This window comes from Mustela nivalis (assembly GCF_964662115.1).
Source record: "Mustela nivalis genome assembly, chromosome: 1".
Lineage (NCBI taxonomy): Eukaryota > Metazoa > Chordata > Mammalia > Carnivora > Mustelidae > Mustela > Mustela nivalis.
Window position 1 is genome coordinate 177,841,004 of NC_139020.1, and position 26,779 is coordinate 177,867,782.

The following is a 26,779-nucleotide window of genomic DNA, read 5'->3' on the forward strand; positions in this document are numbered from 1 at the left end:
TTTCAATAAAAGAGACAGAAAAATGGCCCTGCCGAAGTGGATTCTTGGCTGTGCAGTGTGGAAACTGCACATTTATGGATACAATTTTCAGTCCTTGGGGAACCCTAATTGTATTTCAATCCACATATTAATTGAAAGGTCACCAAGGGTCTTTTCTTATTTTTTTTCTGCTTCATGAGACTAACTCTCTGGAAGGAAGTATATTTCATGGCCACTTACAAATGGGGCTACAGGAGTCTTTCCTACCTTTGAACCCACTCAAACGAGGAGAGAAGCAAATTTGGGATCATCAAGTCAGGCCCTCTGAATTTTTGTTCCCCTTAACCATGGGACCTCGAGCAGATCACACTTTTCTTGTCCTTTTACTTTGTCATCAGACTATTGAGGAGGTTGGTCTTAAATGATCTCCAAGGTTCCTTCTGCTTCAAAATTCTCTGATTAAATTTCCAAGTAACACAGTTCATAGCAGGTCCAAGATGATAGGAGTATTTCACTAGAAAATGAAGCCATTGAGCGGTTAGGCGAGTTGTTAGGGCACTGGTAATAATCAGGTAAGACCGAACATGGATGAATCACTGCTTAGTTGTTGTGATGGCTTGGGGAGGAAGGGGGAGGGCAAGCCAAGCAAGGGGGAGAAGCTGCAACCTGGCCCGTTGAATCGAGCTGACTAGTTGCCCTAAAGATAGATGCCATTGTGAAGTTTGTGAGTAATGCAGAACTGGCTAGGGTCTCTGTAGAAATCCATATTTTAATGGCATAAATTAACATTTAAAGACTCAAAGATTATTCAAATAAAAATTTGAATTGGAAAAAACAAGCAATTCTCTTTATTTTATATAAAGCAGGCAGTCCTTTACTCAGTAGGATTATTATACACCACGTGCTGCAGAATTGATTTGGAAAAATGAGGTTTGGGCAGAAATCTTATTCACAGCATGATGAAGAACAGTCGTAGCGTGAGCTAAGTTAGGAATGGCCAACTCCATGCTTTGATTCTGTCTTGTTAACAGGATCCTGTGTAAGTATTCACAAGTGTACAGAAGCCAGGTGACATGGCAGATTTCCCGTGTGGAAAGAGCCCAAGCATCTTGGGTCAAGGCCTCCAAGAGGGAGGGGAGATGAGTGGGCTGTTGTTAAGCTATATGGGATTTGGACACAGATTAATTATTTGACAGAGACACTCACAATGTACAGGGAGACCTTTCCAACACCCCATACCCATTCCGTTGTGTTCTTCAGAGCAGCTGAATGACATCTTTTCTGATGGGAGAATTATTTAGAGCAGAGGTTGGCACACTAGGAACCTTTTGCCAAATCTGCCCCCTCCTTGCCTTCTTCAGCAGGGGCTGCAGCTAAGAATGGTTTCACATCTTTAAATGGTTGGAAAAAATCAGGGGAAGAACGACATTTCGTAGCACATGAAAATTCTATGAAATTCAAATTTCCGTGTCCATATATAGATAAAGTGTATGGGTGCCTAGCGGTGCCCGTTCATGCACATACCGTGTACGGCTGCTCAGTGCCGATGGTGGCAGAGTTCACTGTTGGGACAGAGAACACGCGGCCTGTGTAGCGCAAAATACGTATTCTCGCCCCTTTCCGGAACAAGATCTCTTGACTCCCAGTTTCGAGAATTCTATATTATCTTCCACCAAGGCTCACCCAAGGCTGAAAGAACTTCTATCTCGCAGGACTCCCCCAGTTCTGAATGTTCTATTCAGCTAGCTCCATAACCCGTGACAGTTCCGCGACTCCCATGTCTCAGCCATGACTGCCGCAGACTGCCCTCACACTCAGAGTCATGAAAATCCCGGCTCAATCCATATGTCTCAGTTCCTCAGTTGGAGCCCAGCATCACCAAGAGTCTGGGCCTCCCCTACCTGACCCTGCGGCACTCTATATTTCACTGCAGAACAGACCATATTTGCTGTTTTCAAGAGAAAAAAGTGGAGGTAGGGGATATTTGTAAAGTTCTACATGCGAAAAGCATTCAGTTAAGTCATTTGGGATTGTAGGGTCTCCTTGGGAATTTGGCCAACCCACAGTAACCCTGGGAGCTAATAGGTATGATTCCCCCAGGATTTTATCCAAATGAAGAACAGGTTGGGGCGAACATCCAGGATGATCCTGAAGGGAAAACGGTCCCTGTGCCCACCGCTTCACCCCTGCAGACAACAGTCTGAAGAACTTAGTCTTTATTAAAGACAGAGAAATGGGAGGGGCTTGACAGGTGGAATGGGCCAGTCCATCCGTGCCTTCCTAGGACATCCGCACAGCCCGCAGGGGAGGGCCCAGGGAGACAAAGCACAGAGAATTGTGAGTTGCCTTGGGCTTTATCAGACCCAAGCTGGAGCAACATTTCCCTTCAAGAGAAGAGAATCTGCCCTTGCTTCATGACGATGTTAGTCAGATTCCAGGAAGTGGACTTTCACACTCAGCCTTTTTTGCCTTGGAGAAAATGTTATATGTATTATGAATGTCTTATTTCCCACTTCTTTATAAAATTTTAAGTCTTTGAAAAGTATCTTTGATAGCGCCATTTTTTATCCTAGGGTCCCCAGCTGTAATTAGTGACTTTGCCAGCCAGACAACAGGACTGAGGGGGAAAAAAATGAACAACATGATTGGAAAAAATAACAGTCCCATCCGTTTTATGAAATTTCATTTCCCACAGAGGGTGCTCAGCGGTGGGGGGATGTGATAGGACTGCTTACCCACTTGTGTTGTTCTTTGCTTTGCTTTGTTTTTGTTTTATTTTATTTTTAAAGATAGGTCCGTGCACAGCCCTGGCGTGGGTAACATTGGGTTCCCCCACCCTGTGCATCCCGTGGGGCACATTCTCCCCCACCCCATAGCATTGGAGGCCCTGCATATTCTCTTCATCAGCTCGTGGGGATTACTCATCCTCTCGGCACAGCAAGAAGAAACAGGCAGCATGCCCATTGCTTGTTTATTCCTTGTTTTAATTTTCATGATTACGTTTCTCAGGAAATGCACGCCTTAGCTAAGAGTTACTGGCACAAAAAGGTATTTGCATTCTTGCCAGCCTTTGGGGAAACTGAATGAGATGCCTTAGAGAAGGGTTGCCCCATCCTTTGCTTAAAGTTTTCTTTCCTTTTTTTCTTTTTTGTTTTTTTCTGTCCTTTAGCCCATGAAGAGCATCATGCTTTTGAAGGTGGACGTGGAAAACACTAATTGCACACTCTGTAAAGAATTCTTTGTCCTTTGCTGATTGGTTTTGGAAACGGTCTTAACAGGAGGGAGAGTGAAGAGAAGACTTGCCGAAGCCCGATGCTGGTCCATTTAGAGTGGGTTCTGTCCTTGCAGACGGGGCGATTAGGGCTCAAAGTGGCAGGTGGGGTGGGGGGAAATGTGTGGGGTTCTACCGTCACATTACTTGCTTTTTTTTTTTTTTTTCTCTCTCTCTCTCTTTTGCTTTCTAAATTCTCTGCTCTTTTCACTCTGGGTTTGTTTTTTGTTTTTTTGTTGTTATTGTTGTTGTTCTTTTTTTCCTTTTAAATTTCCTTATTCAGTCTAATTATTGTTTTCTACACTCCCCTTTCATTGAGGCACAAGAAATCGGTTTCCCTTTGAGTAGCTCTGCTGTACCTAGTTCATGAGAATATGCCTAATCGTGACAATACTGCTTTTGAAAACCACACTGAACTTGGAGGAATACTAGCTTGGTGAAACCTGTCTTGATTATTTGTTGTGACACATTCCTAAAGACTGTGCACTGGGCATTGTTTTCTTCTGTCCCAGGGAAAAGAAAAACCATACTTAATCTGATATTGCACTGACAGCACACACTTCTTTTATTTTTCCTTTTTAAACTTTTTTTTTTTTTAGCAATAAAAGGAAAATAATAGTTGGGTTGCTGAACATGAAAACTATAATCATAGTTGAATATTTCAGGATATAAATCAAACTCGAGGTCTTCACACCATCTATGGAAGTATATCTAATCAGAATTTCAATTTGGCCCTCTCCAAGGATAGGCATAGAGTGTGCAATGGATTTCTCCTGGTAGGAGACCTTGTATTTCTGATTTGAAGAGGTAGAGGTATTGTAATTGTTTGCATTAAAGCTACTTCTGAATTTTGGATGTATGTGCCCACTTAGGGCTTTCCAAATCCTTTCAAACACACTTTGTTAGATCATCCCTTTTTCCTGCTCACATTGTATATGATTTCCAATAATCGATAGTCTTCCTGCCTGGGCAGCTCTCCCCTGCCTTTGTCATTTAGGAGCAGGAAGGTAAATCTCATTTCCAGGATGAATGTGAACATTAGCAAAGTGGACCGTAGAGTGCATTGTGTCGAGAGTAATTTTTGGAATTGTTGATATATATTGTATTATGTTACCAAAGAAATGCCGGTTTTAGTAGAAGGAAATGGCCAGCCTCTGGAACACTGAGACTCTTTCCAAAATGTGCCAGTTTCCCTCTCTCGACTCTGCCAAGCCTCCTACTGCTGTTATTTGAAAAAGGCAGGGCCATTTGAAGACACTTCCTCTTCCCGGCTTTTTCCGAGTCCAGGGAGCTAGTGCACGCTATACATGTCACAGAAAGGACCCTCCCTGTGCCCAGAACTTCGTTGTACCCAGGATTTTTAATACCTCTTGCAGTATCGACCAGCAGAGAGAGGTGGGGCCTCTTCAAACCTCCAGCCTGTGTTTGTAAATAAAATTCTCCCATCAAACATTTTTAAATACTTCCAACGATATCTATTTATAAAAGTTGTGCCCTTCACTTGCATTGCTAACCATATCAACCATAATCTCAATGATCACAGTCATGAAAACCTCCTTTGTTTCTAAACTGACTTTCCTCAGTGATTTCAGAATGAGGTATAAGGATTTCAGACCCCTTTTTACAAAAGCCTGGAACTTGCTTCCTTAACATTGTACTAACATCCAACTTCTTTTTAAATTATTCATCAAGGATTTTTAAAAAAATTATTTTGAACATGAATTTAAATTCTTTTTTATAATATAAGTATTTTTCTGATAGAGTAGAAAAAAAGGATGATTGACCTATCTTCATTTTAATTGTCATATATATTTCCATAAGTAAATGGATTTTGAAGTATTTTTATTTTTTTTTTGAACTTTATTTAAAGCATTGTGATGACATGTTCAGCTTCTGCATGTATGTAGCCTTTGAAGAAAAAAAATAAATAGGAATGCTAGGCTCACATTAATGTTCTCGAGTTTCTGTTGTTTCTGATCGTGGCACATGGCTTAACACACAAAGTAGATTTTTGTCCCAGAGAACTTCTGCACCTATTTCTGACCCTGTGGAAAATACCAACTGTGAGAAGGATTTAATTTGCCAAATGTTAAGAACCTATTATCTAAATTACTCTAAGAGTGGAGTCTGTCAGATTTTGCTTTGGAAATTGTTTTAATTGAATATTTAGTTCCTAATAGACTTTGTATGAACTAAGCTGATTTAATCAGTCTAAAAACCTCTCATTACCTTCTTGGATTAAAGAAGCTAATACTCTTTTTGAGATACAAGGAAATATCTTGTGGGGCATGAGACTTTTGTTTAGGGCAGTGTACCCATGTGGGGGTGGGCGGCACCTTGGGGGGATCCTGATTTCAGGCCTGACCTTGCAGGTACAGCCTGTCCTCTCTCCAGAGAGCCTGATGGAAACCACAGTGCTGACTTGCTCGCTTTTGTCCTTCCTTAGGTCTTGATGGAGAGCCAGGGTCTCTGAGGGAAACCAGTGTGCACTTTCTCCTCCCACTGCGCCATACTAGGTCATTAGATCACAGGTGCTTGTTTACACTGGGGAAGTGACACCCATTTAATAAGGACAGGTGATACCCACTTAAAGTAACTTGTCTCTGTATTCACTTTTCTTCTGTAAGCACAACCCGAAGTGTTGGCTTATTCCACTTAAAGATTCACCGCCCAACTTTTCCACACTTCTGAAATGAGGGGATAGTTTACAGTGAACATGTACATTTACTATAACATGGCTATTAAATTCACGGTGAAAGTGACAGCAAAAAAACGCAAAAGGGAAAACACAACTCTCATAAAACTTTAAATAGTTTAACTTGACTCGTTCTCAACTCTCTTCTTGACTTCAGCTCAGGCCTGCACCATACACACAGTTCCAAGACCTTATAGATGAACGAAACTTTGGGTGTCATTGAGTCATAGACACACGGCGCCGGCTCCTAGCAGAGCCTTGACGAAACCCGTCCCTTGTGAAAGGACATGGGGTAGCAAGGGACAGAGCTGGGCGTTAGAGTCTGCAGGCTACATACCCAGTCCAGATTCCTCAAACTGAGAACACTCAAGTCTGTCAACCGAACTCCCAGACAGCTCACCCAGGCCAAGCACTACATACCCGAGCCCGTCTGGCCAGTGATATGCCCCTAGGTGGCCAGAAAGCCTCTCATTTTCTTCCTCTGACTCTCAGTGACTAAAGCGGTGCTCCAGTTTGGTGTTTGAAAATAACCTTGTTGGGACAGGAGGTCGGCCTTTGCTGTGAGAAGACCAGCTCCTAGAAGGTCCCATCTTTTGTGCTTAAAACAAAAGTGACAACATTTGGAGCTATCACATGAGGGCGCTGCCTTCCAGCCAACCGGTCCGGCTCAGCACCGTTAACCCAGCTAGGTCTGTGCGATTATTTTAAGATTCAAGTGCATTTTGCTCTTCTGCTTTTATAAAAATGCAGTTAGATACTACCAATAGAAGTTTAGCTCTCCAATACCGGAGAAGAACGTGTGAAAGACAGAACTCTCTGGATGTGCTTTAAAAAGCTCAATTCTTAGGCTCTCAGTGAGCCTCTAAGCAGTGACAAAGAGAAAGAACGAAATAAACTAACATATAGGAAATACCAGGAATGTTTCATCAAATATTGTGCCCAAAGGCAGAAGTAAAACTAGGGTTTGGTTTTCAGGTTTTTTTAAGGGCTTTCTAAATATGGAACTCGCCTTTAAAAACATAAGTTCGCTGTTCACCTTTCCTAGACTGTGTATTTCTGTACGATTTCACTCCTAACAAGGAAAAGTAGAGGACTGCCTGTAGGTAGTTTATTTCTGAAAAGAATGTATGCAGAGCAATTAAAAATTACTTAAGAGTGTGGCGACTCAGGGTTGTACAAGCCTGGGTAATTGCCTGGACAAGTGGGAGGGGTCACAAGGTGCCAAGGGAAAAGATGGGAGCTGGGGGGGTGTAGTGAACGCACTTTGGACCCATGCTTCTGCCTAGCGATTAGAGTGGGTTCTCCCCCTCGTCCTGTCACAAGGAAGAAAGCTCAAATAGGTTCTTTACACATCGGATTATGCTGTTCTGTTTCCGTTTTCTATATTCACATATACATCCACATCCAAGCACTTCTCAGGTTAGCGCATTCAGGCTCAAAGTCACATCTCGTGTCGTAGAAATCCTCTCATCTTGCTGACGCTACTCCGTTTCTAAAAGGAAACTCACCGAGTCTTTGAATTTTAGAGTGGAAGGGACCTTCGAGATCATCTGCCAGTGCTTCTCACCCCTTAGCGTGCAGAAGAATCACTGAGGTGCTTACTCAACTTGCACGTATCTCAGCCCCGGCCCTAGAGGTTCTGATCCGCCAGGTCTGGCAGGCCTAGATATCTGCCTTTTTTAGCAAGAGTCCCAGTGATTGTAATGTGGATGGCCCTCAGACCTCACTTGGAGAACCAGCCCTCACCTATCACAAAGGAGGAGAGCCTCCCACTCCATCTTCCCAAGCTCTCAGGTGACCTGATTGGAATTGTAATACCAACAACCCCAGGAAGGCTGGAGAAAGCCATTATCACTAAGACTTGAGAAGATCATGCTCGTAAATAGGAACTTTATGGCTAGGACCACAGCGGTAATAAGTAGCCCATCTCTGGAAGTCCATGATATAAAACCTTTACTACAGAGTGGTGGCTTTTCTCTTTTCTAAATACCATTTCAGCATGTTAAGAGAAAAGAAATTAATGTTCAGAAAAAGTAGTTACTCCATATGTGCAGTAACTACTTTTCTATAATATCTTATGGCATCTGGGGTTCAGCATCATTGAACAAGATTAAATGAACGTTATAGAGCTATAAAATTGCATGTAAAATAACGCAAAACTGTTCAAATGACTATCAAAGTAGCCTGGGAAGAATTTCCACTAAAATTGTCACTTCTAGACGTAGCTTAGCAAAGCCGTTACTAAAGTGGAGGGATTCTCTAATACAAAGAAGTGTCCAAAAAAAATCAAGTAAGTATTCCCTAAAACCATGTAAATGATAATCAGAAGTCATTGTGAAGTCAGTATTTTTCTGTCCATCATTGCTGCTGAAATTTAGAGTTCCATTGTATATGTGTGTGTTGAATGTACTGATTAGAATATCCAATAAAATGGCCTTTTGGATATTCTATGCTTTTGTGTCCTTCAGAAATCATGAGGTTGAAGAAATCTGTGTTTAATGTTTGTTTAGGTTGCTACCTCAAAAAAGCTATCTAACTCATTTAATGAAATGCAAGATTTCTTTGTGAGGATTTCAACTCCTAATGTTGAAGTGAGAGAATTTTTCTGAAACTTTTATTTTGGAGCAAGTGTTCGAGATTTATAAAACGGTCAGCTTTGTATTAGAGAAACAAGCATGAAGTAAATACAAGCGTTTCTGAGTTTTCTGTAGAAAATCAATGGTATCTTTTGTCTTTTTTACCTAAGAAAGTTTAAAGAGGTGAAAATTTTAATTATAGCACTTTTCCTTCTGTGATGAATGGGGACTTTGAACACTTTAATAAAACTTGTAGGGTTTCTGCTTTCAAATAGAGCTATTAATTTTGTGAGCATGCATTAAATTCCTCCCCAACCCCTATTTCTCCCCAACCCCTTAATCAGGTAATATGGCTCACAACCACCGTGTTTTGGGTTTTTTGTTTGTTTGTTTGTTTGCTTTTTAAGTTTTAACTACTCAGTTATCATTTAATAACAAGTTACCGTCCCCTGGTATGTGTCCTCCCTGAGATTTTAGTTTCATTTAAATTACTACACCAAGGATTTCAGAGTTTAAGCCAGTGAGCACACTTTAGCTGGAGACATCTAGCACCGGTTAGCCCAAATTTAAAATCTTATCAGTTGCATTCAAAGTTATTCATCCTTTGAAACTGTCCTACCTGTGTGAAAGCCGAAGCAGGTTTATTTGCCTTATGTTTTGGATCTGCTGCGCACCCCTCCTCATTGTATACCATCTGTGCCCTGTGCGGTTGGGGCCCTTCCACATATGGCTACAAGCTGGTGTAATGCCCTTCCTTTTGATCTGGCTTCATCCAGTGATTTGCTCAGTATTTTTAAGGTCAGACTGAAAACTTTTCTGTTCTAGTTATTTTTGATTTTATATTGTGTGTTGTGTTTGATGTTCAGATACATGTGAAAGTTGCTTCCATGAGTCAGTAATTTTTATTCCAGCCTTTTGCAGCAATAAGGTAAGACTAGACTGTACTTTTCTTCCTCGAAAATGTAGTGATTTATGTATTTAGGGCAAATGTTTAGGCTTTTCATGTAAAAGTTCTTGTAGTTTTCTCCTTTGGGACTGTGCTGTTACGAATCGGTGCTCCTTTTCTCAAGTTATAATTTTGTGGGGGTTTAAGGGTCCATGAGGTTGTAGGCTTTCTACTGAGATTTTTTTTCTCATCTGTTGCCACTCATTTTCACTCTGTATTGGGATTCTGTGGAACAGAAACGTCCTTCTCCTCCCTCGGGTTTAAAATTTCATGCCATTTCATTAACCACATTGCTTCATCTCAACTAGGGTCCGAGTGTATGTGTGGTGAGGGTCATCACACTGTTTATTCCCACTCTTGCTGAGCCTTTCGGTCCAGCAGGCATAGGGGCGTGAAGGTCCCAGCACGGCGTGTGACACACGGTGTGTGACACGTAGACAGCCGTCTGAGGTGCTCCGACAGGAAACACGGCTGCTTTTCTACTCCCCTGTTGAACATATTTGGTGACAGCGTTCCTCTTCAGCATTTAGAAAACACAATTCACTCATTTTCATTCCTTTTCACTACTTTTTGCTAAGAATGGTCTCATTTTAGAATAAGTCAATTACTCTTATTTCTCTCCTGTCCTCTGACTTGCCCCTAAGATCCAACTATCCCCCATTTCGCCACGTAAAGTGAACTTACTCTTCCTTTCTGGCTGTCCCACATATCCCTCTAAAAACAAAAAGAAACCAGCGAACTCGTACTTCCTCCCATTTATCTGCAGACTTTCCTGTCTCTCGCTGCAGAAGCAAGCGGTTCAGGATTATGTGTGTGATGCCCAGTTACCATGAACACAGCAGATTTTTTGTGAAATCTTGGAGGGGCGGGGCATAACACCCTGAAGGTGTTAAGATTTCCCAATATCTCCTTCTCACATTCGAGTCTAATTACTGCCGCCATGTATTCTGTGGTGCTGTATCATGTAATGGTTATCGATGCACTTTTGGGGGACGTGTTCTCGGTTGTGGGCTCTGCCTTCCCCCTGAAGATACAGTTTCTCAGAGGCCAACCCCAGTGATTCTTTTGGTTAGAGTAACCTCTGTTGCAGAACTTTTTAACTACTTTCCGTAATGAATGTATGTTTAAAAACCTCTGGAATCCTACAGGAAGATCGGTCTTTTGTTACAGGAAGAAAAGAAAACAGTAGCATTTACTGGGCTCAGCCAGTTAAAATGTGTACCATTGAAATATGTATCTATTTCCCATCATCTGGCTAAGCTGTGGCGCTGACTAGGTTATTTCTTGCCAGAGAAAATAATTTTAAATCATAAGCATATTTAACTAGCAAGCATAAATCATAAGCCCTTCTAATCATAAGCATGTTGGACTCTGGTAGGATTTGTACAGATGGTATGGTTAAATGTGTGGGCTCCTCCCAGCCTCAAAGATGTGGACAAGCTCTTACTCCCCAATTTCCTCTTTCACTTGGGGAACTTAAATCATTTGTTGTTTGCACATATAGAATTCTAGAAAGCATGGACTTAGAGGGAGGTTTCGGGTCTTAAGAAAGTTTGGAGTTTTGTGACTCACCCTGACTAAAGAATGCTGGAAATGAAGGGTAAATATTAATGCAGCATTCCCTTTTTGAGGCAAAAATAATTGGTGTTTCATAAAGATAGTCAAATGATAAAGGACAAGACGCTGATTTTCAGAATGTGTCTTTTTAAAAAAAAAAATCCAACGTCATGGAATCATAAATAACAGTTTAACAGAAGCCCGTTGGCTTTCAAAAAGTGTTCTCCAGGTGGTTGGTTCTACAGAAATACTTTTAGATACTGCAAACAAAGCTCCTATTGTAAAGTATATTTTTAAAAGTATTTTTTAAAGTGTAGTAACACAATAACACATCCATCCTGACATGCATTGCAAGGCAAATTGTTAACATTTTGGAAGCCATTCGGCATAATTTACATACTCATTGATTTTGTTTTATGAAACACCACTTTTTAGAAACTTTTTATTGTAAAAATAAAACAAAGATACAGAAAACCACCCAAAACAAACGTGTAACTTAGTGAATCATTATATGCAGAACACTCCTAGAGCAGCACCCAGGTCGAGAAATAGATCTTTGCCAGCCATCCCAGGAGCCTCTGCTCGAATAACCCTGATGCTGACTTACAGTAAGCAACTCCTTGCATTTCTTTCTGGTTTTATCACTCAGGTGATAAATATCACCTTTACCTTTTTATATAGAAGCTCCTCTATTCGTGAAAGTTGGGTTCAGCAAAGTTACTTACAAGCTCTCTGAACGCTAGGTGCCAAATGACCCTGTAAGCCCGGGCTGCCCGCATAAGCCAGGGAGCCGATGGGGTTTGGTACGCTTCTACTATGCGGTGTGGCTCTCTTCCTAGCTGTGACTTAATGGTAACTAATGGTGTTTGGAGCTCCATGCCATGGAAGCACAGAGACTAATTTACTTCTCCCCAAGATACAAGGAGGCACTGTCATGATTGTTCCCTCCATTTTCTGTGCATGGAATCTAAGACTCGAGGGGGTGAAATAACTTGCCCACAGTCACGCAGGCAGTTCGTCACAGAGCAAAGGGACAGCTCAGGTGCTGTGGCTCTAGCCTGTTCTCCTGACACTAGGCTTGATGGAAGATTCCAGTAGACAAAGATCTTGACACTGCTTAGAGGACTTTGTAAAGGAAAGGACCTACAGCTTTAAGAAAAAGATGGAAAGCTCGCTGGCCTAGTTCAACCTTTGCATTTTACAGATGAAGAAATGACCCAGAAAGCATAAAGAATTTGCTTAAGGTCACACAAGCAGTTGGAGGCAAAGTTGCAGCCAGCTCCCCGAATCTCCTGGCTGTTAAAATCAACGATCTTTCCTTCATTCCATACCTTATGTGGGAAAAATACACATTTCCTAATCCGCTTCTTTGCATCAGTTCCACATGAGCAGATTTATCTCGAAACCAGTGTACACCATCTACTTGCTTACTTGTTCAAGGTTTTAGCTGGGAATTAAAAAATTTGTACTTGAAGTTTGCTTTTCTGTCTCACTTATTGAGTGCCCAATCTGTAGACGCACATGCCTAACACTCTCCTCCAAAGAATGTACAAGAATAACACATTTGACTGGTGTGGATGGCAGGTGGAAAAGAATTACTGGTGTAGTGTAGGCCCTTCAACATATTCACGGCCAATTCTGGATTATCCCAGCACAGATGGATCATGCAAAATCCTCTTCTACTTCTTACTGGTGACCTTTAACTATTTGTGTTTGCAAATGCTTCTATTGGAGATTGGAAAGGAGAAGAACGGGGAAGATGGGATTTGGTTTCTTGACCAGAGCGTTAGGTGTCCTGGGTAATGGTTTGGTGGTTTTTGTGGGAGACTGTGGGATTCTCTCTGCGTTGAACCACTCTGGGATTTCCAAACCTTAGCCTTGGATGTCAGCAATCGGAAGGGAGGCAGACTGGCACAATGCAAAGAGCTTAGCTTGGAATTTGTTTTATTGGGTTGAAATCCCATTAGCTTGTGCCTCAAGCAAGTTACTCATCCTCTCATAGCCCCAATTTCCTAATCTACAGAAGGGAAGAAGACAGAGCTTCTTCAAAGCCAATGACATACTTAAGTACCCAGCTCAGCACTTTGCTCATGTAGAGAGCTGCTCGATGGTACTTCTATTAGTTGACTCTACATCCACATGGTAAAGAGAACGAACTGATTCAATGGAACTCTGGCACCTTCCCCTTGACGGATTGGTCTGGCTTAAGCCGTTCGAGGCCCTGCACGTTGATGGCAATGGTGGCCAAATCCAGTAGTCTCGTGACTGCTTGTCTACCAATCTCTCTACCTCTTCGCACCATAGTGGCCCAAACAAGTCAAACAAACAAGTTCTTCACTGGAGCTCTGTGGACCTGACTTCCGGGTCATTTGCTGTGAACCAGTTAAAAACCTGAATGAATCTTCCAGTTAATTATTTTCTAAGGACATTATTGCCATTGTTACTCAGGAGTAGATGAAGGAAGTCCAGCTGATGAAAACGTTTTCCAGGCTGATCCAATTACCGTTGAAACATAAGTCCCATGTTATGCTCTGTGGATTGTAGGCACTCAAACTTATCGTTGGAGGAGGACCGTAGGGGGGCCCCCGAGTGTTCCTTGTAGTCCATGCATATTCTTTTAATGCCGGATGCCTTAAGGAAAGCCAATGGGCATTGGGAGAGCTGAGATAAGGATTACATGGGATATTGACTCACTGACTCAGAAAGTATTTATTGAACAGCTATGACGTGCTCCTAGGCACTGGGGATACAAAAATAAACAATGCAAGACATCATCCGTTCTTCATGGAGCTTACTGTTGAGCATATTGGCAAATATCATTAAAACTTAGGAACTACTAGACTATAAAAAAAGCAAGAAATCTATCTTAAACATGTTTGAGCTCCATATACCTACACATACTATGAACGAACTCAATGCATGCTGGGGGGAAGGCATGTTTGAATGTCGCTATAAGCAGGTTTTGGGTTTTTTTTAAGTTAAAATATCCTTAGATTTCTAAAGCTGAGTGTTTTTACTAATCTCATTATTGTTTTTAAAATGCTCTAATAATAGTTCTGACACGGAATTCAGTTAACCACAAAGGCTGTTTATAATTTGTCGGTGCTTTTCAGACATCTTTAAAAGCTGAGGGAGCCCTGGACTTTGGCTGGGTAACTCACTGAGTCTTTATGTATATACCTGAGGGGTGACCATCATAAAGGAGGTCTGTGCGCCGACATGTTCAATGTGGGGATTCGTACACTGTGGAATGTCTCAAGATTGCTTACTCCGTAATTTTTAAAAGCCCTGTAATTCCTTATAAAGCATATATAGCATCTGAACAAGAAATATGACACTAAGTCTCGGATTAAATAATATCTCGGGGCCACTACCTTATGCATTTTCAGCAGTTCAGGAACTCCACTAAGTGCAGGTTAACAAGACCAGAGCATCGTAAATGAGCATCTGTCCCATGACCCAGCCGGAGACCCCTTCCGATTATTCATTCCAGAAGCACGTGCTGACACCGGGTTCAGCCCTCTCGAATCTCCCACTCGAAGTGGTCTTTTAAGATTGGCAGGAGGTCAGAGCCCCGCGCCCCCGTGCTTTGTGGTGTGGCTCAGTGTTTTCTGGGTCTTACTGGCTTTGTAGCCCGTCTAACTCTATTTTTCAGAGTTCAAGTAAACAAAAGGAGACTCTGGACGGGGAGCCGTCCAACTCGGAACCCTTGTATGGAAAAGGGTTCTCTTGTTGTTGTTTTTAGAGCGTTTTAAATGAGCACAGGCAGCTCCGGCCGCACAGAAGAACTCGGATTGGGCACCATCACCGTTTCTCCCGCTGCAGTCCCCGTTCAGCGTTCCACTTCAAAGGCCTGGCTCTGAGGGGATCACACATTTGCCTCGATGACAAATTAATCAAACTTGATTTCTTGGATGAGATGGGTACAAAAGAACTACAGCTCCCCAAGGCCTGAAAGTCACTACGGCCCTTCTGGTTCTGATTAGAGCAACAAAAGGATGTCTGAGAGCCATCTTCCTCCCCGCTCAGGCTGGGGGACAGAGCTGAAAGCCGCCGGCTTGTAAAGGAGAAAGGCCTTATTAAAACACATTTCAGCTGCGACCAAGTGCTCGGCGAGCCCTTCTGACAGAGAAAATTACTTTTTAGTAGATGCTCACCTTCTCTCATGAGCAAAGTTCCCACTTAGAAGAATGAGAAGAGGTAGTATATTAGCAATCTGAAATGTTTATAGAGCTCCCCTTTTATGTTTCTGTTGGGAAGGTGAAGTTAAAAAAAAAAAAAAGAAGAAGAAAGAAAAAGAATGAAATCGACCTGTGGTATCTGGCAGGCGTTAGGGATAGGCGGAGTTTGGCTAAGGAAATTCACTTGTACCTGGTTAAAAAGCAAATTCTCCCAGCTGGGAGATTTATGTGCCTTTAAGGCAGGCCTAGGACAAGGCAAAGAATGGGATTCAAAATGCGACTGCCGTGGGTCTGCTCCCGCAACCCACTCATGCAAGAGAGCGAAATAAGCCTTCTGCTAAATCGGGGAACGCAGGATTTCGATGCAAACCCTCTTAGCAGCTTTGTCATCCGCCTGTTCCGCGGAGCATCCAAGGACACTGCTCGCATCCCTCTTGTGATCGCTGTGCGTTCTATATTTAGAAGAATTGCTGTTGCACAAAATATGGTCCCCTGACTGTCCTGGGTGTGCTTTACGCCTTTCCCAAAAAAGACTTCAAAAAAAAAAAAAAAAAGGTTCCTACCTTTATATCGCAGTTTGGGAAAGAAGCACCCAAGGGGTGGTCCCCCCCCCACTTTAATATGGAGGCAAATCACACAAATCCACATACTGCGAGTTCCCGTTTTATTTGTGGGCTCTCCTTCCACGCAGCCGCACCACCGCCAGCCGCCGACTGATGGCTGATGAACACGTGCGCGGTGAAGTGGGGTCACACAGCTCGTCTCTCATTTCTGACACTTGGTTTGAAAAGAGCCTTCCGCCAAGCATCTTTGTGATCCTGACAGGCAGTTTTCAGAAGTTTGTGGCATTCCAGGATCCTTAATAATTTAAAGCTGTATTTTAGATTCCAGCCATGAGCAAAGTATATAGCAGGTTCTCCCTCTCCCCACCCCCACCCCCCAAAGCTGACGGCCGCACTGACCCCTGGGCCCTCTCTGAGTGCGGCCAGCGAGGCCCCTTGTGTTCCCAGCCCTCTGCCTCCCTCCCTGCCTGCTCACCCCTTCCCACCCTGTGAGTGTGAGCCAAGACCCCCTCCTCCAGGAAGCCAGTTCTGAGCTTTCAAGCTGAAGAGGAGCCTCCTTCTAGCAACATAGGAGGCCCTTACATTTTCTTTTAGCTCCTCTGTGGCACCAAGTGCTTCTCAGGCGTCTTCATTTGTAAGTATGGCCTTAACTCAAGAGTCCCCGGGCCTTACACACCCCACTCTTTTTTTGTTTTGTTTTGTTTTAAGATTTTATTTATTTATTGGACAGAGATCGCAAGCAGGCAGAGAGGCAGGCAGAGAGAGAGAGGAGGAAGCAGGCTCCCCGCTGAGCAGAGAGCCGGATGCAGGGCTCAATCCCAGGACCCTGAGATCATGACCTGAGCCGAAGGCAGAGGCTTTAACCCACTGAGCCACCCAGGCGCCCCAACACCCCGCTCTTACTGGGGCTTTCACACGGGAGGCTCTGCCTCGACAGTGCCTTGCAGGATCCTGGGGGATTGGTTTGGTGGTTGGAAAGAGCACTGCCGTCTGAGCGAGAAGACTAGCTCCTCCCTCCCTACACCCCAGCCTGCAAGTTCTGTGAACTTGCATGCGGCTCCCTGACCTTCCTGAGCTTCGGTTTCTTTCGTCTGGGGGACAAGCAGAATGAATGCTCCCATCACTGGGTGGGAAGATGAAATGAGAAAATCTGTTGTGAGACCCTTTCCAGCTGCTTGTGCCGTTCACGTGTAGGTCTTGGTAGTCCTACTTTATGATACTACAGTGTTCTGGTCAAGATAGGCCTGTTGTTTTACGCCAGGTGTTCGAAAATCACCTTCTAATGTAGAGCCCAGGAGCTTCTGGGTGGCTCAGTTTTAAGTGCCCAACTCTTAATTTCAGCTCAGGTCATGATCTCAGGGTTGTGAGATCAAACCCTGCGTCGGACTCCAAGTCTCTCTCTCCCCTCTGCCTCTGTCCCTACCCCCTCAAAAAAAAAAAAAAAAAAAAAAAAAAAAAAAAGTCCAGACACTTTATGTTTATAAAAAATCCTCTTTTTAGTATAAAAGTGGTAACATGTTCATTTTAACAAATGCAAACAATAAGAGCTACCCCCCCCCCAACCCGCAGCCAAATACTTTTTTTCCCCCAGAACGATACCCATGGGAACTAACCGTGTTTATGGATATCTGAGGATAGGCAAGAAAGTGGGGCTGCTTAGAGCCAGCTCAAGGCTGAGAGATGTGAAGATGTCAAAGGAAGGAGACACTAAACAGGAAAAAGGAGAGACCAAAGAACTGTGAGCCTTGCAAAGCGGCCTGACCTCACTCAGGTGGCACTGGAGAAGTCATTCATCTGCATTTTCTGTCTCCGGCCCCACATTTGGGGTTCTCTAAAGGAAAGCCATTAGGCTTCATTTGATGGGTCCAACTCCTGTAGGACTTTCTTCCCTCTGCGCCTGGAGGTGAGGTCTGAGGGCAGCTAAAACCTGCCAGAGCCCCCCTGACTTTCTAGAGTTCAGATGTCCCCCTCGAGGTAGTTAAGTCGGCCCTCCGCTTCATCAACAAATGTGTATGATCTTCACATGGAGGCCCACAGACTGCTGGTCCTGGAGAAACTACAGTGGAGGTTTGTGGTTTTAAATCTAATTATTTTTCTAGTCGGTGTTGTATCTCGTTCTCAAGAACGGCTTGGGCCTCTTGTGTTTAGGTAGCTGGGTGAGAGTCGTCATGACGAGAGTTGGACAGTGTTCACAGTTTCCTTCTGTTAGTCGTTCTGCTGGTGTTCGAGGATGTGCCCCATTCCAAGAGCATAAACGGGAGAGATACTCTGGTCTTCTTTGTTCCGCTGGGAAGTCTGTTATGGTTCTAGGCCTATGGAACCCCTGACAGGGTAGCCCTAGAAAGTCATTCAGATAAGGAGGGGGGAGGTGGAAGTTGTGTTAGGACTTCACTAGGACTTACAGGGAGCACCTTCCCCGGTGTTTTCTGGGCGAAGGAGATGATTTCCACCTTGCAAGAGGGGTCAGTGATTGCCTATTAGAACATGACCTTGTTCTGACCCATCTCCATAGCCACTTCACACATCCAGTTGTATATTTCGGTTTTAACAACACAGAACTTAAACTCTCACATGTTGCGGGCAAAAACCCCTAATTAGTTCACAGGTGGAATCGTTGGAGAACAAAGCGTGTTTATCTGTAACAGAATACAGGTTTTAAAAGGAGACTGTCTTCAAAGTCTGCTATAGTGACAGGCATCTTAACTCCAATTCTTGCAGATGCTTTTTTTATTGTATGAAGTTGAAAGTGGGTGAGAAGTGTCTGTTTCTAAAAGTTGTAGAAATTCTGAAGTTTATTTTTAGCGGAATAGCTAAATAAAGCACCTGGCCCATCAGAGTCTTTGAAAGTCACTACCCAGTTGCAACCTGCCAGCGTCAACCTTTATAAACAACCAGCGTGGTTTCTGTGGGTCCCTGTGGGCCGCCTTCCAGGTCACTGGCTGGCCGTCATCAAAAGATGAGAGCAGCTGCCCTTGGGGACTCGCGGGAAGAGTTTGTAGAGCGAGGCTCCATGACGGCGGAGAGGAAACTGGGCAAGTCCTGTCTTGCAAGTAGCAGGATGGTGGGATGGTCACACGCCTTGAGCACAAGAAGACTGGTGCCAGGCTGGAGACCCTCTCCCAGGGCTGCCATTTGAGATTTCCAAGATCCAGGACAAGCGAGGTTCTCTGCCGTTTGTCGGTTACATAATTGCACTTCCCTGAACACAAGCCCAGTGATGAGCCTTTCTCAGCAGCACCTGCCAGATACAAACAGGTGTGAGCTTTCTTGAAGCTAAGGCTTGGTCTATGTTAGGATATGAATGGGCCTCCTAAATCTGTGTTAGTCAACCTTGGATGATTCCAAAACAGCCTACGTAGCAGTCATCAACCTAAGTTGAGGTCCCGTCTAATGATGCTTGCTTATTCCATAGCTTTGATGCTGAGAGAGCAGAGGGCCCTTGCACGAGGTCACAGAGCTGGTGAGCCACAGAGCAGGGGCTGTGCTTCCGTCCCTCTGTTCCCCTTGCTCTACACCCCACCTCCTTTTCCTGTGCAACTAATTTTATAGTTGTTTAATTAATGCATTCCTATACTCTGCCTTTATTTTCATAGCTCAGTTTATTCCATGCTCAAAATTTCACTAAGATCATTTTTTTAAGTGAGAAATTAGCAAAACAAAGCAGTTTCAGCCGCGTGTGACACTAGGGGTACAGGATGAGAGGGTCATCGTAAGCACCATTGCCTTAGGGCTACTTCGTTGCAAGAGAGAGAGAAACCAACTAAGAATATGGTAAATATTCTCACTCAGAAAAGTTGTGGAGTATTGTGGCTTCAAGCAGAGTTTGATCCAGGAGACCTAATCTCATGGTTCTCTTTGTGCTGTCTTTATTCCCCAGCTCTAAACCCATATCCTCCCACTTTTAAGACCCCTTTCTCTCTCTCTCTATCTCAAGATTCCCAGGAATTTGCAACTTTGTGTGCCATTGACTCTAACTGGCTCTCTATCTTATTCCTGAGCCAATGGTTGTGACCAGAGGATGGCAGTGCTCTGTCAGGCCAGGCATAAGTCCTACACCCATGCCTATAGCTCTAGTGACGTCATGGAGATGGAGTTCCAGAAAAGGGGGTGTTGATTCTGGGTGACAAACTCAGAAACCTCATCTACAGCATCAAGTCCCAGTAGCAGGAGGTCCCAGGGTGAGCTACCTCACTGCCAAGCCTCCATTCTTACAACTGCAGGGTGAAGATGATATTGGCACTCCTCTTGTTTTGAGTGGTACCCTAACCTTTGTATGTGGTCAGTTTCAATACATGTTTGCCTTAGCTGAAGTTAACAAGCCAGTGGTGGGGCTGTGGTTTCCAGTTGCCCTGTAGAAGATATACTGACTCCTTGACTCACCTGCATAGAGCTAAGTCTCCAGGCTTTCCTCCTTTAGCTCCCATTATCCTTCCTTCCTACTCCTCCTTGGAGGCAAGTGACCCCTCCAGGGTGCCATTACAGCATTCTTCTCTGTCCCTCTTCCCACCTCGAGCGCCCCTCCTGTGTTCTCTCTTGGAGCCTGAACCTGTCCCAGGAGAGCAGAAGCACATGGCGTTGTGACAGCCTGTTTGTCCTTCCCACTAGACTTGGTGAGGACAGACACCGTCATTGTCACTCAGGGGGCCACCAGATCTGGCTGCTGGCCAGCATGCGATCATCTTTGTCATAGAAATCAATCAGGGCTGAACGATAGGCAGGCAGGCTGTCTCCCACGTGAGGGCTTGGTTGGCGCTGTGTGTCAAGTGCCCCAGTGGATGGGGGGCTTCACTCTGATCTATAAGCCGCAGTGGGTGCCCCCACCCCAGGCACCATCCCCACCATCGGGAACCGCTCCAGGTCCTGCTGGATAGTGTGGGAGCGATCACTTGCCTACTCCACAGACGCTTAGCACTTCTTGTCTAGATCGTAGACAACATTGTAGTTCCGTAATACGTGCTTGTTTTTAAAAGATGAGGTGCTTCTTGATTCAAAAAGTAGATTTTAATCCACAAAAGAACTTTGCCATTTGTAAAGATGGACTTTGTGGCTTAGAGCTTTAGAGCTCCTCAAAGTAAAGATGTCCCTGTCTGTGTGTTAAGGGAAACTTGCTATGGGAGGAGACTCAAAAATGCAAAAGAAACAGACCTGGAAATGACACAAGGGGCGACGAGACCCCCACCCTCTGCCGGCCATCCCCACCCTTCTCAGGTCCCAGAGGCTACCGTTCCCCTCTTCCCGGGGTGGGGGGGGGGGGTGATAGCGTGCCGATAGGCTCTTGGCCACAGTGAGGTATTTCATTTCTTCTAGTCAAGTTCTGTTTCGACATTTCATGGGTTGGTACCTAAGAGATGCCGCCTGGCTGTGAGGGGGTGGGGGAGCTCAAGGAACAGACCCCAGCTGCAAATCCAGGCCGCCGATCTGAGATCTGAGTATCCAGCGACCCGGGCCTTCGGGCTCAGCTTGCAACCCGACTTCTCTCTCTTCCTGGCCCCCGGTTTTCTTTTGTGGACCTGGTCTCTCTCTTATTGAAGTATTTCCCATGTGTTTGCTAAAGGGAAATCACCACCAAGACATCTGCAAAGTCTCTAGGCTTTGAAGTACCCACAGGAACTCAGCAAAGAGAAATCCAGCTTCTCTGAGTCTCCTGGGTGGGTGGAGTGTGGCGGGCCTGGTGTTAGCGCAGCTGGTGGTGGATCCACGGTCCTGGCACCGCCGGAGATGAAGCATCTTCATTCTTTTCCTACCTGAGACCAGAACTTTCTCATTCTCTGCCACACACACCACCCCCCCACAAAGGGATGAAATGTAGAAGCACATACACGCAAAAAAGGTGTTCAGTTTGCCCTGGCTCGAGTGAATATTCGGATGTTAGTGGGCTTTGAAAGTGTGTGCGCTTCTGAATTCATAACCCTTTAAACACAGGTAGTATTTATGAATTCACAAAGCACAGTTGCGTGTATTAACTCAAGTCCCCTGTTCAGCTTGTTACCACTGTTCTCCAGAGGAGCTGACTGTGCCAAAGAAGGCGGTGGAATTGCCCGGCTTCAGCTCGCTGGTGAGGGGCAGATCTAAGGCCTGTCTGATTCCAGAGGGAGTGTTTCCCAGCTTCGAGATGTTTCTTCCAATTTACTGGGGGATAGCAGACTGCCACAAACTGTTTTCCCTCCACATCATCTCCACATCGTAATCTCTCTCCATATGTATGGAGGCCGGTGTACATTGTTCCACAGATAAACTAGAAATAAGAAATGAAGCCATAATCTAATACAATTTATCAAGCACAGTCTTATGCCCAGTTCTGTCCTGCATTCTGTGTGTGAACTTTCTTAGTCCTCATGGGAACCTACCTTCTCCTGTGAAATGAGGTGACTTGCCCAAGGTCTCTGTGCTGGGAAGCCGGGGTGGGATTGAAAGACCGTCTGACAACAGACTCCTCCTGTAAACCACCTATGGGGATTCACTGAGCTCTTGCCTATGCTAGACCCTTTTATGCAGTGTATTAAGGAATTGTCACTGTCCCTGTTTGACAGACGAGGAGACTCACTCAATGTAGTTAAGTGACCTGCAAAAGGCGGTGTGTTTAGAAGTGTTGGAGCCAAGATCGGAACCAGGCTGTCCATCTCCCAAGCCCGATCTTGGACCCTCTTGCTTCACTGCATGCCCACGTATGCCATTTCCACTGCCGTGCACAAAACCACCTTGTGGATAAAATTGCCAACGAGGAACATGTAGATGGCACTGTTGGTTGGGTGTATCCCACTTTTGGTTTCTGCTCAGGTTATGATCTCGGGGTCATGAGATCAAGTCCTACCTCGGGCTCCAAGCTCAGGGCAGAGTCTGCTTGGGACTCTCTCTGCCCCTCCCCTCTACACTCACATATGCATAAGTTTTCTTGCTCTCTATCAAATAAGTAAATCTTTAAAAAAAAGAAAAAAGAAAAAAACTGCCAACAAGCCCACTAGGGTTGGATTCCTGGCCTTACTATGTCCTATCTCATTGAGGCATTTGAAAGATGGGGAAACTGAGACCCAGAGATGCTAAAGGACTTGCACAAAGTTTTAGATCTCATGGAGTAGTGGCACCAGGATCTGAATACAGGTGCTCCGGACTTAGGGCCTTGGCCTAGACGGTTGTGGCTCTTCAGAACTTGGCAGCGGAGGACTATCTGGGAGAAGGAGGTTGGGAACCCTGCTTCCATTTCTGCACCATCCCCAAAGTACTCCAGGCCCTTTAACCTCTCTCTGCTTTTCCCTCTCCTCAAGAACTATAGAGAAACTGCCACCCACCTTCTTCACAGGAATTTTGCAAAGATTAATTGGATAATTTCAGAATAGTTCTTTGAGCTGTTTGAAGGAAAGTTGCCATCGTGAAGAACAAAGTAGAATAACAATAATAATTATTATATTTAAATGTATTTATGAAGATCTCTTTGGGGGCAATTAAGAGGAGACCAGCTTGGACTTGTGGGAAATTCACCAGGCGATGGAATGTCCGTGTCCCTGCCCGTGGCCCCCGGCCCTGCCGGCGTGCTGGCAGCGTGACGGTACTGGGTCTGCAGGGTGGGCGCAGGAGGGTGGGGGCTTTCGAGTCAGAGCCACCCATGCTTTACTCCCAAAATAACTTGCCCGCCTGTCTCAGGCCTTCAGGAGGCAACACCTGTCATGACCCCAGACTAGTGACCTCAAAGTGCTCACACAGCTCTTCCCAAAGACTCCACTCCCTTGTCATCAGCGGTGGAGAACTTTATCTTCAGACTTCTGCGTCTGTCCTATAATTAATGACTGCCCATTCACCACAGGGACAGAAAATTCCTACCGCCTCAGCCGGGTGCCTCGGAGGGCTCCTCTCCCATCTGCTGTGGAACCTGTGTGTTAGTATTTAGCGGTGGGCCTGGCCGATAATGAGGTTTTGATGCCACAGAGCTGTTCAAGCAAGTTTATTCTGGGCTCTCAGGATCCCTCGGCTGCTCACATCTGGTCTTTTCAGACATCGCCCTCTCTCCGTTCGGAGGGCCTGGGTTTGGTGGGCAAGATGTTCTCTTTTACAATCGACTTGCCTTTGATCTTTAAGACTGGCTTTCCTGCTTAAACACCTGGCCACGCTTAGCCTCTGCAGCGGATCCAACGCGCCTGCACAGTGTTGCTTTTCTTTTGCTACACAGATGGCGGTCATGCTGTGTGCAACTGTAGCCACAGCCTGCTCGTCATCTAAGAACAGATTTTTTTTTTCCCCTGCAGCCTATCCAGACAGGATAACCTCTGAGGCGAACACTTGGGTACCTTCCCAACTCTCACAACTTCATTTTCTGCTCTGCACCAACCCCCACCAGCTCCTCTCCCCAACATGTGAGCAGAGGCTGGGCCCCCTGGAGCAGAGCATCTCCTACAGCCCTGTGCATACGAATCGTCTGGGCATCCGATTAAAATACAGAGTGTGATCCGTCAGACAGGGTGGGTCTCAGATGCTGATTTCTGATGGGCTCCCAGGGGAAGCGGATGTCGTTGGCCCATGAATCACATGTTGAGCTGGAAAAGTCTTAGATTACTTCTGGAATCATCTCCACACTGGCCTCCCCCTAAAATATTCCTATTTCTTTCCCTTGCTCTTAACCAAATGTCACTCTTTTATGTCCTCTTCCCGTAGACGCACTGTCCTGTCTGCACACAGGTGACTATTTCATACTCAAGTGTTGATCGCTGATAGAGAAGCAGGTTAGATAATTAGAAGAGAAAGGGGCGTAGGCTCCACATTGTGACTGCTATCTGAGGATCACTTTTCCAGTTGCTGTTTCCAGATTGTTTTTAATCTATCCTGACAACATTGTACCCTGGTGGAAGTTTTTAAAGTAGTGATTTTCTTGACGATATGCAATCACGTGTAGAATCTCTTTACACCCATTTTCCTCCCACCCTCCAAGAACACTGAGGATCACAAAGGTACAACTCCGTTCTTCGAGCACCCAGATGTAAGAATAGCCTCGTCCAGCTGTGGTCGAGAAGACTAGCTGTGTGCCCGACAAATTCCATTCCGCAGCTGAGACCACCTTCTTCGATTAGGTCTTGAACAAAGCACTTGCCATGTTGTATGTCTGGTAACATAACTGAAACATTGTCAGCACAATTGAATTGATGCTCGTATTTTAAAGAATCCTCAGGGATGTCCTTGAAGAAGAGCATGGGCACCTGAGCCGAGCTCATGGGGTGGCTCTCTCTAGAATGGACTCTCTTTTAATGAGCTGTTACGGTTCTCCCATTGCTAGATCGTGGTTGACAGGGGAATGGGGATCTGTGCTAGGATATCATATGATCCTAGGTTCATATCCTGGTTCCACAGTACAGTTATTTAACCTCGTTAGCCTAGTTTTCTTCATCTGTATAATGGGCATAACTATCAACCTTTATCTGGGGCTTTTCATGTAATAGGCTCTGTCGAATCCATCCCTGTCTCTAGAACAGCCTCATAAAGCTATGTAACAAGTGTATGACATGGGTCCCAGTCACAGAGGGCAAACCTGCCCTTCCTATTGGACAGGCTCTCGAGGCTCTGCTCTACCCACAGGTGCCTTTCGCTCGGGATTGCAGCGTAGCCCAGGGTGGGGTGGGGTGCTACCCAGGGACGGGCTGGTTGAGCTGGGATCCTGGGAGGGTGTGTGCTCTGGGGACTCAAGGCAACTGCTCCGAACACTCGGATGTGAAGGGACTGCAGAATTGTAGCGGGGCCATCCCCACTTGGCCAGTGAGAATATGGAGAATCAGATGAAGCCAGTTCCCCCAAGACTACACACGTAGCAAATGGCGGCTCAGGGAGGTCTGTGCGTAGCATCCATGGTCTTCCCCGCCCATCAGCCCTGCTCGGTCTGACATGAGGTGACAGAGGGGAGGGTGTGTGCTACAGTGCGGGGTGCTCGGTCTGTTGGCACTCAGGAAATCTCGATCTTTTTTGTCCTTTGTCCACACTCAACTCCTGCCTGTGTCTCCACTGCGTTCAATGCTGTCCTCTTCCTGGGGACTCAGGTAGGACGGCTGAAGCTTAAACCTTTGACCTCCTCCTTACCCAGCAGGGCCTGCCTGCTGCCGTGACTCATGGTTTCCAGTTCTCCCGGCTGCACCTCTGCGCACGGGAGTTTTCTAGCTACAGGTTGGTGAAGCCTTCCAAGGCAGGATGTTTACAGCCCCTAGAGGAATGGCACGGAATCAAGCCAGCCCTTGCTTGGCAACCCCTGGCTGTTCTTTCCAGCCTAAGGCGCCCTGCCAAACCCACTCAGGAGAAGGAAAACATAACAAGCGCTGATGTGCTTCCATTTTACATAGAACATAATAAAAGTTTTCAGGATGATTTATTTTCCTAAACAAGAAAATACAATGGACGCCATCCATTATTCAAAACGCTAATGATAACCTTTACCCCCCTTGTCGAGGATGATCTAAGGTGGTGTTCCGCTGAAGGACAAAGAACACACAGAGAAAACACATGTGTGTGTGCACACACACAACACACACACACACACACACACACAATCATACGGTCCCATGACACGCCATGCCATGACCGTGGGGAAATTAACTGTGGAACAAGGGGATTTGAATGAAGGAGAAAAACATGTTTTCACATTTGCAGTTTTCCAGACAACATAAGAACAGGGGCTTCTTGAATTTTAGGTGATCCACTCGGAAGTGTCCCCCATCCAAAGTGAACATTGATAACTGAGTGCGTGCTTGATTGCACTTTTTATGAAATCTATTCTTCCAGCTGACATTATTGAAGCCACATGGAGCAGAGGGCAGGGAGTTGGATCATTTCTCAAGATCCTTGCTTTTGGCCCAAGGAGCACAGGCGTGGGAGGTGGGAGTGGGGTGACCAGGACTACCACGGTTCCCTTTTCACCTGAGAAAACAGAGGAGGTCTTTTTCCCTGAGAGTTAACAGTTAACTGGGAAAAAGTGGAAGTTTTTGATTCTGAGCAAGTTTGATAGAGCAGGAGAATCTCCACTTTCTGACGAATGATGATTTTT

At 45.1% G+C, this 26,779-nt stretch overlaps 1 protein-coding gene across 2 annotated transcripts in view; it reads left to right on the forward strand.

The window, feature by feature from the left end:
* The window catches only part of EIF4E3 (eukaryotic translation initiation factor 4E family member 3), a 40,234-nt gene extending 35,037 nt beyond the window's left edge, over window positions 1-5,197 (forward strand). For both annotated transcript variants that reach the window (XM_082702002.1, XM_082702003.1), the window contains exon 7: window positions 3,149-5,197. In XM_082702002.1, coding sequence (XP_082558128.1) covers window positions 3,149-3,195 — 47 coding nt within the window. In that variant the 3' untranslated portion in view covers window positions 3,196-5,197. The remainder of the gene's footprint in view (window positions 1-3,148) is intronic.
* The last annotated feature ends 21,582 nt before the right edge of the window (window positions 5,198-26,779 follow it).